The 14,667-nt window shown below is 33.7% G+C and overlaps 1 protein-coding gene across 1 annotated transcript in view; it reads right to left on the minus strand.

Moving 5' to 3' along the window:
• Nucleotides 1-1,866: 1,866 nt before the first annotated feature.
• The window catches only part of LOC150095700 (ankyrin repeat domain-containing protein 13D-like), a 131,825-nt gene continuing 119,024 nt past the window's right edge, over nt 1,867-14,667 (minus strand). The window contains exons 12-13 of the mRNA XM_090409945.1: nt 12,194-12,355; nt 1,867-2,039 (exon numbers count right to left, since the gene is read on the minus strand). Coding sequence (XP_090266071.1) covers nt 1,867-2,039; nt 12,194-12,355 — 335 coding nt within the window. The remainder of the gene's footprint in view (nt 2,040-12,193; nt 12,356-14,667) is intronic.

Genomic DNA, 14,667 nt, shown 5'->3' on the forward strand with positions numbered 1-14,667 from the left:
GTTGTAAGTCAGCAGTTAGAATTGAAGGAAGTACAGGAAGATGGTTTAATGTTAAATCTGGTGTGAGACAAGGATGTACATTATCCCCTCTGTTATTCATTATCTATATGGATCACATTATGAAAGAAAATGTTATTAAACATGATATCAAAATTGGAAATGTTAATGTCAGCTCTTTGCTTTATGCGGATGAAGTTATACTTCTAAATAAATCCGCTACAAGTCTGCAAGATTCTCTGACTAAATTGAATAGCTGTTGTAATAGATATGGTATGAAGGTCAGCAATAAAAAGACAAAGACAATGAAAATAGGCAGAATCATTGAAAATGTCAACTGTGTTGTGAATGGAGAACCTGTGGAACAAGTAAAACATTTCAGCTACTTAGGCACGATTTTTACTGAAGATGGTAAATTAAATATAGAAATAGACAACAGAATCAGCAAAGCTGGTATGGTGGGAAGTCAATTGAATAAATTCATATGGAGTAAAAGAGAAATTAGTCGGAACACTAAATTAGCTGTATACAAGACAGTGTTCAAACCAGTTTTAACTTATGGATCTGAGAGCTGGGTCAGAAGTAAAACACTTGACCAAAGACTAGAGACCGCAGATATGAGAGTCCTGAGAAAGATTAGAGACGTGAACAGATGGCATCAATGGCAATATCATATTAAAAATGAGGATATTAGGAAAGAACTTGACATTGTCAGCATCCAGGAATGCGTTAGCAGAGCTAATCTCAGGTGGTATGGTCACTTAAACAGAATGGGCGAGGAAAGATTAGCAAAACAAGTGTTCTCTGCTAGGTTGGCAGCAAAACGACCCAGAGGAAGACAGACCAAGATATAGGTGGATTGATACGATACAAAGTACTTTAGACGATAGAAATATAAGATCTGATAATGTTGGAGTCTTGACAAGTAACAGACTGATTTGGAGGAAAATTGTAGATAGGAAATTAATAATGATGTAATTTTTTTTCATGTAGTACTATCATATCGTGTACACCCCTTGAAGGTACATGGCAGGAATTTGATAATGAACTTTTTAATATATAATCAATATTATGATTTTGAAATTTTTGCACAAAGATTTCAAATACCATATTTTAATAAATTCCATCCAGTCTACAGCATAATTATAATATGTGTATAACTGAATGAATGAACAAAAACAAAACTAACAAGTACTACTACTTCTGTCATTTTTAGTTCTGAAATGCATCTAAAAATGAAATGCTACAAAAACTTGGCTATTTATTGGTCAAAGGGTGAGCTTTCAGATATTCTTTTTTGTGATGTTTATGTGTATACCTCTACTTAAAGTGACAACATAACATCCAACCTCCTAACATCTGAAGTTTCTACATCCAAGAGTCTGAAAACTGATCATTCCGATTTTGGTTATTTTAAGTTTGCCTATTGTACAAACATTGACCAGTCCACCTAACATCCAATAATTTTAAACTGATTCCTCTATGGAACTAAAGGGACTGGATGTTGTGTAAATGTAAAAATGTAAATTATAAGACAAAAAATAAGAAGTCAATTTTTGATCCAGTCACCCAACCATCACATAGTAAAACAGATTCATGTGAATAACAAGTTGTAGTAAGTGTCGATGAAGTAGTATTAGTACTTCTTTATGAAGTTCTAAGCATTAGTAATTTGTGAGATTTAAATGAAGCATTTTCTTTAATTTTAATATTGATCATTTTAATAATTAGCATAAAAATTATGATAATCTAATTCTGAGTGAGTGAAAAAAAAATTGAGTGCACAGTGTAATCTGGCACATCAAAACATCATAACAACAATCACAATCAGAATATTCTTAAGGTTATGGGATAAACATCAACCAAGCATCAACGATATGCACAAATGTAAACTAAAAATACTGTTATTACCAGGGACTGATGCTGTCCTCGAACATTATATTTGGAAAGCAACTCATGCCTTTTTCTTTCTCTTTGTTCTTCTATTTCCTCTTCTGTTTTTGGTTGTCGCTTAACTGCTGGTTTTTTCTGAGTCTGTCCCCCTATAAAAAAAATTTTTTTTTAAAATTGGCAACTTGATCATATGTCAATGTCGAAACAATGGTTTTAATTAGCATGCTTCTCGAATTAGCATGGTTAATAAGCTGATACTAAGTCCAGATGAAATAGTCTAAAACTCAGTTTGAAGTGTCTAGCAAAAGTTGATTCCTTTTATAAAATGACATCCATGATGCCCCTCTGCAAAATTATTCAAAATGTGTGCACGCACGCACACACACCATTAAAACCACCTCAGTTGTTCCAATCATCATTGGATGAACATATACTAGTTGCTAGTCTCCTGGCATTACATATATAATTTAAATTAAAATCTTAATATTTTGACTATGGATAAAAGGAAGGATGGAATAAACAGTGCCTGTGCTAAAAAGAAGTGATTCAAAGTAATAAAAAGGATTTGAAAGTGATGATAATAAAGAGAAAAAAGAAGCAATTTGAGAATTAGGCAGGGATTTTGGAATGAATCAGCAGTATGAGCTATTTTGAATAAAGCAGAAGAATATAACAAAAAAAAAAAAAAAGGCAAAGATGCATCAACTCAATAAGTTTTCAGATCAGTAGGAATAGTACTGCAATATGAAATAGAGCATATTTTATTAATTTGGATCAAATATTGTATTTGAAAAGGAATTCTTAATACTGCATGCAAATCTATCACCCATTACTGCAGTGATAGAAACCAGAAGAGAAAAAGGTGCAGAAACTGATAAAACTAAAGAGAATGCAGCAAAATTGTTTAACGTATTTATCTATATACATCATCAAATTCACTGAACCAATTACAATTTTTCATATTGAACATTATATACAATTAGTGCTTGTTAAAATAAAGAGCTAAAAGGCTTCAGTTTGGCGATGCAAAATTACATAAGCAAAGTGGATATTAGATTCAGCATTATTTCAAAGCTGAATGTAGAAACTATGAAAGTTTCGTAAGTTGACCAGAGAGTTTGCAGGAACACATTCCTTGGCATTCACGAGTTGCCTTAGTGTGGACTATGCCTATGTCCTACTGGGCAATGTCTATGTCTTTTAAGTAATATGAGGGTCATTTCCAATGTCCTGCACAATGTATTCCTGTTGATAAACTAACAAAACATATTTATAGGCTTTCAATATAATCTCCATTCTGTATTACTGCTGCTGTCAAACATTTAAGTAAGTAATGTATTCCTGACACAAATGTTTTTTGTTGATGTGTTTGATAAGTTAGGTCACCTCAGTAGAGATGGCAGTAAAGCATTTCCTCTGGAGTAGTTCTTTTAACTTCATTCATAATTTTCTCTAAGATCAGATATTTCATTTAAAATAGAGCATGGCACTGTCAAAAAGGGCTCCAACAGCAATGTCAAATCTTTGCTATGAAGTTTGAAGCTTAAAATATCATGCAGAAACTTTCTATAGTATGCTATTACCACAGTCATCCCTGCAGGTATCCTGTCTATGGCTGTTCCTTCATTCATAGTCATAAGCCACATTTTTTTGACAAGGAGAAAATGAACATTTCTATTGTATTAATTGACCTTTCATTTCTAGTTCAAAATCTCATATCTATGTTTCATTTTATAACAGCAATTCTGTTCAACTGTTCTCTGGCCTAGTTAACCAAGAAATTAGCATATCTACTTTCCAACTAAGAGCAGGTTCAAATCCCACCATAGACAAGAATGTTTGTGATTGTCTTAGAAGGTGAATCTCATAGACTGGTATGAAATTACTGTCTCACTTATTGGAAGCCTGAAGTGGCATGAAAAAGTTGTATTTGGTCTCTATAGAAAAGTTCCCAGACCAGGTTAAATAAAGTAATACATATATATAATATAATAACATACGCTAACACCTTTTATTTCCTTATAGGGAGTAAGTGAGGCCTTTTAACCCGATCTAGCTTTTGGAGAAGTTCAATCTTCACCAGTAGCCAATGAGAGATAGCTGGAACATGACTATCACTAATTATAGGCAGCAACTGATGAAGAGACAGGTCTGTTCATCATCAATAGGTGTGGGATCCACTTTGCAGAAGCTTTTCTTCAAAATTTATAATAATTCTGAAATGGAACAAGAATGTTTACTTCAGTTGTGATTTCATCTGTTTTGCACCGTTCATCCTCCATCAGGTTGTTATAACCACCAAGGCATCATATCTGTAGCTGCTGATGGTCTGCCTTTTTTCAGATCATCTTCAATGCTTGTTCGACCTTCACGGAAACAAGATGCTCCACCATGATATTGTACTGCAATCTGTTACGACATTTCCACAAATTTCATACGAAGCACTATAAACCTCAGCTGAATTTTTTTAACATTAGGTTTAAATTTTGATGTGCAAATGCTGGTCATTGCACAATTATTGAAACAAGACCACCAGAAGCAAAAAATCAGCACATGATAATTTATCCAGAGTATGGCTTGCAAAGAATGTGAATTTGAACTATTACATTATTCTAATGGACACGTATTCACTGTGTGTAGAAAATGTGAAATGATCCTTGTAGCTATGGAGAGCTCCAGAACTCACTGTTGGTAAAGTAACGGTGCAGTATGGTATAGAATATTCTCATCGTTTTTCAATTCAAAACACTAGACACAAAAGGTGTGGAATGCTCATCATCCAGTGATAATCATGGGCCAGCTATCTCTGATTGGCTACTGGTGGAGATTGAACTGCCCGCTCAGTTTCCAAAAGCTAGATAGGGTTAAAAGGCCTCACCAAAAGTTGTCTTTCTATTATTGTGAGGTCCAATTATGACAAGTCATGATTCATTCCAATTAAATTTTGCAGTGATTATCATCATATAAAGCAGAGATATCCACCTTGAGACATGCTAATAAATTTTTATCTGGCTCTTTGAAATAGATCAAGTAATTTAAATGAATTTTTAATGGCACTTGTGACATATTTTTTATTCTTGTGACAGTATCAAGCAATTTGTTTAAAAAATATATATAAAATCACCATCAAAGATACAAACTACACAGAGAGATTATACAAAAATAAGAATAAATTTCTGTTGTACTTTATTGTTGGCATCTTTTCTTCCCTTTTGTTTCTATTTTATGCTATCCATCTGTTTCAGAATTTTCTGCAGGTGTTAGAATAACCAACTTTTCAGTTCTGGTTGAAAACATCATCTGACAAAGAAAGGCAATGATTTCCTTCTCATCTTTTGAAAAATCTTGTTTTCACCTTTGTCTTTCAGAGAATGCTGTTCAGCAGAAAATGCCTACTCTTTTCCAGATCTCTCTCAGGCACTCAGATACTATCTCTTCCATGATTGTACAAAAAATTATTTCTGACATTTAGTTCATCCCAACAATGGCCTCTGGGTACCAAGAAAAATAATTTTCTGCCAGGAGGTGCTTATTCGTACACCAAGACAGTTTTAATGAATCCACAATGTCTATGAAGATTTTACTGAGTTGACAAGGGTGCTTGTTGTAAAGGTGGCAGCTTAAAGCCCATCTTTTTTCATTTAGTGCTAAATTACATGCTGTGCAACTGGTTCAAGTTCTTCATATTTGTACATCCTTAGCCAAAAACAATTTGTTCAGAGGGACCATAATGTTTCCATGTCTACCAACAGTTGTGGAATGACAAATATAATACTTCTCTCTGAACTTAGATTATATGTATAACTGACTATAACTTAGATGGTATGTATAACTGACAAAGGATTTTATCAAGCTTTGAAGCATCAATCAATAGTTATAGTATACTCTTTATCTACAAGCTAAATGAAGGGTTCATCTATTAATCAATCATGATTTGTATGAACCATGCTACTTTGAGACCACCCGTATATGCTCTGCTTCTCTCTCTCTTATACATACACATTCTTCCAGTAATTATACCCTTTTTTTTTTTTTTAACTTTCGATTACTTCTCATTCAATTACATACTACCATTAACTTATCCCTTTTTCTATTCAACTTTTACTTTAATCATGTAGATGTCCCTTCTCTGTGCTTATCTACTGGTTTGCATATTATATAATATATATATATATATGTTAAAGATGCCAAGCTATTTTAAACCTGGTTTTACTTCATTTCCCAAGTAAGCAAACAGACAAATAATTCAATAAGTCAAGTTTGCGCCTGAACGTATTGCAAGTCTAGGTGACCTGCAAAGTAGTGCAAGTCTAGGCAACTTGTGGTAAAGGTGTAATAAGCTCTGATCACTATTCTTAATATTTACCCTTAATGCAAAGCCTTTAATGCATAGCATCATACATCTCCTTGAGTAGATGTATGATGTTATGCATTAAAGGCAAGGGGCCACTACCCAGACCGGTTTCACCTTTATTGAGGTCTTATCAGTGAGAGCCAGGCTTAGAAATACCAAGGTTAAGTAATACAGAGCTTATAAGTATTTTACCAAAACAAGTTACCATAAGGTGCTTTGACCTTATTAAATAAAAATCTCAGGATGAGAGATCTCTAGTCTGTCTTGATTTTGTAAAGATACTTGAAGATGTTCGGCATGATACATCTATCGCTCATCCTGAGATTTTTATTTAATAAGATCAAAGCACCTTATGGTAACTTGTTTTGATAAAATACTTATAAGCTCTGTATTACTTAACCTTGCTATTTCTAAGCCTGGTTCCTCTGATGAGACCTCAATAAAGATCTCAATAAAGATACCACTACCAGTCTGGGTAGTGGCCCCTTGCCTTTAATGCATAGCATCATACATCTACTCAAGGAGATGGGCTTTGCATTAAGGGTAAATATTAAGAATAGTGATCAGAGCTTATTCCACCTTTACCACGAGTTGCCTAGACTTGCAATACGTGCAGGCACAAACTTGACTTATTTGTCTGTTTGCTTACTTGGGAAATGGAGTAAAACCAGGTTTAAAATAGCTTGGCATCTTTAACATATATTATACCCAAGGTAAAAAAACTTTTCACAACACACACACGTGTGTGTGTGTGTGTGTGTAGAAAGTTTTTTTACCTTGGGTATATATTATGTTAAAGATACCAAGCAATTTTATATGTTTGGTTTTTTAAATCTTTTTTCCAAGTAAGTAAACAGACAAGTAAGTCAAGTTTGCAGCTGCATGTAGTGCAACACTAGGCAATTCGTGGTAAAGGTGGAGCAAGCTCTGATCACTTTCCTTAGTATTTTCCCCTAATGCAAAGCACATTTCCTTGCAGAAATATATGATGCTCTGTATTAAGGTATAACTACCCATACCAGTTTCGACCTTTATTGATGTCTCGTCAGTGGGAGAAAGACCTAAAAAATGCCAAGGGTGAAGTAATTATTATTATTATTATTATTCCTGATACCTCCAAGGAGTCCGAAGACTCATCGCGGGAGGACATCTTCAACTATCTCTACACCTTACCTCTACTACGAATCAACGCCATCTACTGCCCACCTCCAACACCACCACAACTAGTAATTTTTGTCTGTAAATTGCGTGTGTTCTGAAGGGCCGATTTGTATGTATGCGGGATGAAAAACCCGAGTTTCCGGGAGAAAAACCCTGCTACCCCTGTATGAGATCGGCTAACTCACCATCGATTGAAATCGACCAGATAAAGATTCCTCCCGTCACGACGAGAATCGAACTTAGGCCTAGCCTATTCCAATCGAAGGGCGCAATGTACCGTCGTTCTTCCAATTGCGCTACGGAGGCATATTACAGAGCTTATAAGTATTTTACCTAAACAAGTTGCCATAAGGTGCTTTGACCTCATTAAATAAAAATCTCAGGATGAGAGTAATATGTAGGAAGTTTTTTTTTTACCTTGGTATATATGACGTTAAAGATACCAAGCAATTTTATAAGCTAGGTTTTTATTGCTTGGTATCTTTAACATAATATATATCCAAGGTAAAAAAAATTTTCTACATATTACTCTCATCCTGAGATTTTTATTTAATGAGGTCAAAGCACCTTATGGCAACTTGTTTAGGTAAAATACTTATAAGCTCTGTATTACTTCACCCTTGGCATTTTTTAGGTCTGGCTCCCACTGACGAGACCTCAATAAAGGTCGAAACCGGTATGGATAGTGACCATTACCTCAATGCAGAGCATCATACATTTCCGCAAGGAAATGTGCTTTGCATTAGGGGAAAATTCTAAGGAAAGTGATTGTAATTGAAAATTCTAAGGAAAATTCTAAGGAAAGCTTGCTCCACCTTTACCACGAGTAGCTTATAAAATTGCTTGGTACCTTTAACATATATATATATATATATATATATATATATATATATATATATACACACACACACACACACAAATAAACCTTATGTCTGTTTTAGTGTCATTAATTTATTTGGTTCTATATATATTGGAGTTACTGTCATAAGCAAGGAGAAATTATTCATAGAAATAATGCAGAATGGCAAATTGCATAGATCATTCTGCTGCATTTTATTGTCAATATCCTTTATTTTGTTTCCATTTTTAAGGCTATATCTGTTTCTAGACTTGACCTAGCTCCCTAATATTAAGTTATCCCCTCCATAAGATTATTACTGTTCTGAGGAAGTTTTTCTAAATCATAGTAATTTATTTATTTTTCCTGTAACTTATTGTACAAAATAAATAAATCACATAGATGACAGATGATTTATAAGAAATATACAAAACAAAATGATGGTAACTAAACTGTAGGACAATTAAGACACTTCATTACATCAAAGGTTATGTACATAGCTACTCCCCATCCTTTTTTTTTTACTGTTATATTCTTAATAGTGGCCAGCTACAACTCTGAATACAGTTCTTTGGGATATTAAGATCTATGATTTTTTAAAATTTTAATCAAAATTTTTAATTTTACTCTTATACACATTTAACAACATTACTTGGCTAACAGTAATTGCAACATACCAATCATGGACTTACTGAACTAACTTCTGATCTTTTTCTTTAATTCCAATTGCCTCTGTTCTTTGTAACAGCCTTCTTAATACTGATGTTCCCAATGAATATGACTCCCTGCTTTTAAAGAAATTTATTAAGAGATTCCTGATTTCTCCTTTACTACTTGCCTACACATAACATTGCAAGGGTTAATATAAAAAAAAATAAATAAAAATAAATGAAACAATTATATTTTTACAGATAGCAACCATTCATGGCTTACTTGTGTTGATAGAGTATTGACTTTATTCTGTTACGATACTTGCCGATACAAGGCAATGCAGATGTGTGGGAGGTAGGTAATATCTAAGGAATATGACAAAGTAAAAGCTGCTCCAAATCATAATGATGCCCTATAAACTATGTAATGTACACAAGCAAACAAAAATGAACAAAATTATTCAGAAACCTACATAGCACTTCTATCTCAGAAGAGGAATGCCAGCTCACTTCTTCTAAGCTAACGTTGCTAGAAGAATGGCTATGCTGATCTTCATTTCTGCCTTTTAAGTTGGATATCCAATCTCTAATGGGACAAACTAGTGTTTGGAAGTCCACATGTTACTCTGAAGATAACTTGGGAGCATATATCACACACAGTGTGATAAGTTCAGCTATTCATGAACATTTGCTACTCTACTAATACCATAATAACTACAATGCTACTAGTTTATTTTGAAAATCTGTAACAACACTATTGTTGAATGACATTTCTGTTTGCATACAAGTTAAAAACAAGTCTAACACTTCATTCTATTTTTACACTCAATCTTTCACTATCACCAACACTTATATTATGCTATCACTCTTTCTCACTTTGTTCTCTGCTCCATGTGTTTACTGCTCTTAATTTTTAAATCCTAGTAGTATGCTGGTCTAAATCCTTGCTTTCATTATCACTTAGTGAAATGGATGGAGACAAGGTAAGTTGCACTGTGTCCTTAGTGCTTTCAGGTATGCTGGCCATTCTGCACATAGTTTTAATTCCAGAGTATATCACAACTATAGTGTTATTTCTATTTCATTAATAGTAATGCTGGTATATGTGCATTGCTATCATCACTAGTGATGCTGGTATATGTGCTGGTAAGCCCAACATGCATTGCCACTGCAAAAGGATATCTTCCTAGTTGGAAGAAATGTCAACCAGATCCACTAGGTGACAAATGACTTTCCTTGTCCAGTACAACATCCCATCCTACTTTTTTTTTAATATATTGATTCCATAAACGAGAGGTGGAGGGACTTATAATTATCACATCAGTGCCATGTTTACTGATGTTTTTTTTTTTGAAGAGTTGCAGGTTGTAGTTGTTTGAGAGTACTTCATGAGGAAGGCTGTTCCACAGGACAGAGGTGGACGGAATAAAAGAACAGAAATAGGTTCGGTGTGTTTGCAGTTGCACAGTGAAGTCATAGTGGGCAGCTGTGCAATAGAAAGAAGAGGAATGATAGCCAATTCACTGGAGCAGTGACCATTGAAGTACCTGTAGAATAGACACACTGCTGAAACTGTGTCTACGAGATAGAAGTTAAAGTGAATCCATGAGCCTAATTGTTTACCTTTGGATGGCATCAAGGATTTTACAGAAAGTTTTAGGTGCGCCACCTAAACATGTGGGCAATATTCTAAACATGAGTGGATTTGAGATTTATATATAGTTAAGAGTTGGTTGGGTATGAAGGTCTAAAGTGGAAAATGGCATGTTTGGTCTCCAGAACAACAGTTCCAACAATCTCTAATGACTGCCATTAGATTGTCTGCCATAGTTAACAATGAGTACTGGTAAGTGTTTAATTTAAAGGTGATATACATGCTCTTCTTATTTTAAAACAAGACTAAAATTATATTATATTTAGAAAAAAAAAAAATTTGGAATCTGTTCAGATTCCTTTTTTTTAATTAACTAATTACAGCTACTTAGGTTAAGAATCTGCACATTTTTCAACATTGATAAATTATTATTCCAATTCAATTTATACTAATATAATAAGGCTTTAGGACTTTTCTTGAATATGTATTTATGCCTCAAATAGATTTGTGGACAAACTTTGTCTTTCAAAAGGATCTACGTTTGGTATCAATACCATTAGCAAATTCAGATGCATGATTCATCATAATGATGATGCTCACTAATTCTCTATTCAATGGAACAACCAGTCTACCTTTCTCAGGAGCTGGTATTGCAAAATCATTTCTCAAAGTTTGCATCATTTGTTCCTGAATATTTGCTTTATAACAAAGGCTTTTCACTGTCAGTGCTTTAATGCAACTAAATGGTTACAATGTGGTATCCAAGAAATCCCTAATAATTATAGTGCTTCTCTTGTTATCTTAGTTGAGAGAAGAGTTTCGAAATTCTGTATATTTTGAGTCATTTTCAAGCATGAAAATGCCTCAAAATTAAAAAATTTTGGTCTGTCCCTATCTTTGTATCTAACACACTATCAAATTTCTTGCTTGTCACTATCAAAGGGCAGGTTACCACTCTTTTCTTTACCTGATATATATTAGGTAACATGTGACTGTCACCTGTTGTATTTGGGGTAAACAGCTATTCCACTAAGAAGAAAATCAAAGCTGATACATGATTGTGATGAAATGCACATCTGGTGTGGGTCAGCATGGTGCATCAACACAGAACATAAAGATCCTTTGGAAAAACATGAAAGCCATCCACATAAACTGCTTTAACCATGAATACTCACATTCAAAGAGGGCTATGTGGCCACATTGACCTAATTTGAATTGGAGTGATGATTTATCTACACTGAAAGCGTGGAGATCTATCCTAAGAAGTTGCAATTAGGTCACAAAGTTCAAATGTTAAGGCTTCACGCTGTCAGGTTTCCACTTGAACATATTTCTTTCTGTTATACTTATCACTTCTAGCATGTGGCAGCTGCACCGAACAGTTATCCTTTACATGTTTTTTCTTGTTTACACTAGTATTAGTTAGGATTTCACTGTAGATGATAGAGTGAACTGTACAAAATATTTGATTTTTAAGTTGAAATCATAAAATTTAAAAATATCCTTATTCTCAGTATTCATATCAATTGTAAACAAGAAAATATTAACCAAATATGCTTACTGCTATTCTCTGATATTTGCATTTGGGTTTATCAAATATTATGTGCCTATGCATGCCTTTAAAACTTAATAATTTTTATTTTTGCAACCAAGTTGATATTATAATTTTATATGTATCAAATTAATATTTTGTACAAAAAAATTACCAATTGTTTTGTATTCTGCTGGAACTTCAAAGCAGGAATCATCCACAGCACATGATAAATAGCCATCTGATTGCATAGGTGACACTCCTGCGACAAGATTATCCATAGCAAAGACATTGTTAAGGGTAATGTGGGCAAGAAGAACACGGAAAAGAGGAATTTCTAAATAACAAAACAAAAAAACATGTAACATCACTAATAATTTATTAATAAGTTTGTTATGGTCAACTTTCACTACAGCATACACCACTATACATAGCAAACTCATTCATTATAACAAGCTCCTATAGTTCAGTCAGTAAAAAAAAAAAGGTGCCCTTTGCTGGAAAGACCCAAATACAAATCTCTGTCTAGGATGCAAAGAAACATCATAAGGTATTTTCAACTGAAGACAAATTAGTGGTTTTATGGAGGGTTTTTCTCCTAGAAAATCTGGTTTTTCATTCCACAAAACTAGAGAAAATATATGCAATTAATGGATTCTACACTTGCCTCACAATTTTAATTGCTTTGGTCATAATTCCAAACAACCTAACTTATTATAATAAACTGCTGGGAAGGTTCACCCACAGCGATAATATTAATGGAAATTTGCTATAAAATAGACTTTCAATATAAACTATAGTGAGAGTTGATTATACAAATCATAGCTATACTGTCCTATTTTAACAGAGACAATGTATAAAATAATCTGACTGGAAACAGAGCTATTCATTCACTGAAGTAAGTCCTATATACAAGAGTATGCTGAAAAGCTGTGAAAAATGAAGGAACTGAGGTAGAACCATGTAACTTACATGGTTCTACCTCAATTCCTTCAGTCGCTTTAATATCATTTTTATTCTAGGTGTTTATCAGTTCTCCCCTGATAAATTCAAAAAGTTACAAAAAATATGGAATACAAACATATAAAAAAAGTAACATTATTTAAATATTGGTTAATGTTAATTGTCATAGTGGATGGATTCCTCTCATCAGATTTCTTTATCAGTTCTGGAGTACTCAAGGGTTACATACTCCTGCTATGCTCTTCTTCCTTTCATCAGTGAACTTCTCTTTCAATTCAAATCCTATCCAAGTTTGCTGATGACAGTATACTCTATTTCCTTGTCTTCATTCAAAAAAAAAAAACCTTGTAGTACTCAAATGATTTGCGTTTCAAGATCTTTCATAACCAATGTCTTAAAAAATGATCACATAACCCGTCTCAAGTGAGTGAAGATACTCTAGTGAATTTCAAAGCTATCAAAACACTGTCGAGTCTTATTACCAAGAAAAAAGAACCTACTTCACTCTCTCTTGCTTTTGATGTTTTAATTTCTAGTCAAGATCAACATCTAGAATATCCTGGCATAAAAATATCACATCTAAAATATCTTCAAGCCTTCAAAAAAACTTTGTATTCTTTTACACTGAAAACACTGCTTCTCTTCTGCTCAACTCCAAACATTTTATAAATCTCAAATCTAACCAATGTTTATTGTTCTCACAATATGGATGCATCCAAAATCTCCCTAAGAATTCTATACAGAAGGGGGCAGTCTGCCTAATAGGGTGATTCATTTCTCACAGACTCCCTCTAGGTCACTTTCTCATAGGCACTCTGCATTATGCCTTTTTTTTTAATATATACAGATTTTTTACCCCTTCTTTCTCCTTAACTACTTGCCCACAAATGCATGGTGCTGTTGTGTTATAAGTTTTGTGACCTCTCAGATGTAGGATAAATATATATAAAATAAAGATAACAATATGCATATGCATGCAAGCATATTGAAGGATTATGCTAATTGGTATCCAGTCTGTTATTTACCTTTGGTATGCTTGTAGGCAGATGCATATTTTTATCGTTATGCCTGTGAAGATTTCTTAGTGATCAAGAAGAAATACTGCCTTAATATTTAAATAAAACTTATAATTATTATCCCTAAACATCTATTCTTCCTTTAAAATAAAACATGATTGAGAAAAAACACAATACACACATACACACACTAACTGTAAGTCGTCCATGGAATAGCCATTCATAAACAGGATTAAGTATATATAATATTTAATCCAGTTTAACTGGCAAGTATACTACCAATTAACCAGCTATCTAGAGATTTTGCAGTCTCTAGATTAACAAGGATTTTTTTTTATGTATTTCTGACAAAAGATCGGAAGGCCATGCATTAAGTTGTTAATGGTACAGTGGGAGAGACAATAGACAATTTTCCTTGGTCATCTGACCAAAGTTGGGGGATAAGCATGATATCACTACCTTTATCTTTAGGCGATGTTGCCACTGTGTCATTTGGATTGACAGGTGGAAGCATGAAAATGACAAATTTGTATCCAATAAGAATTCAATTCTTAGTGAAAGAAGGCTTGATTGCTGTTTGAGTAGGAGGCAAGCTTTTGCATTAAGATATAATGCATAAAACTGGGGATTTTTTACCTGAGCCATTTGAGAAATGCTGGATTTTTATCTT

Source organism: Typopeltis vanoorti, chromosome 20 (genome assembly GCF_054136105.1).
Source record: "Typopeltis vanoorti isolate ZY-2024b chromosome 20, IOZ_Tvanoo_1.0, whole genome shotgun sequence".
NCBI lineage: Eukaryota > Metazoa > Arthropoda > Arachnida > Uropygi > Thelyphonidae > Typopeltis > Typopeltis vanoorti.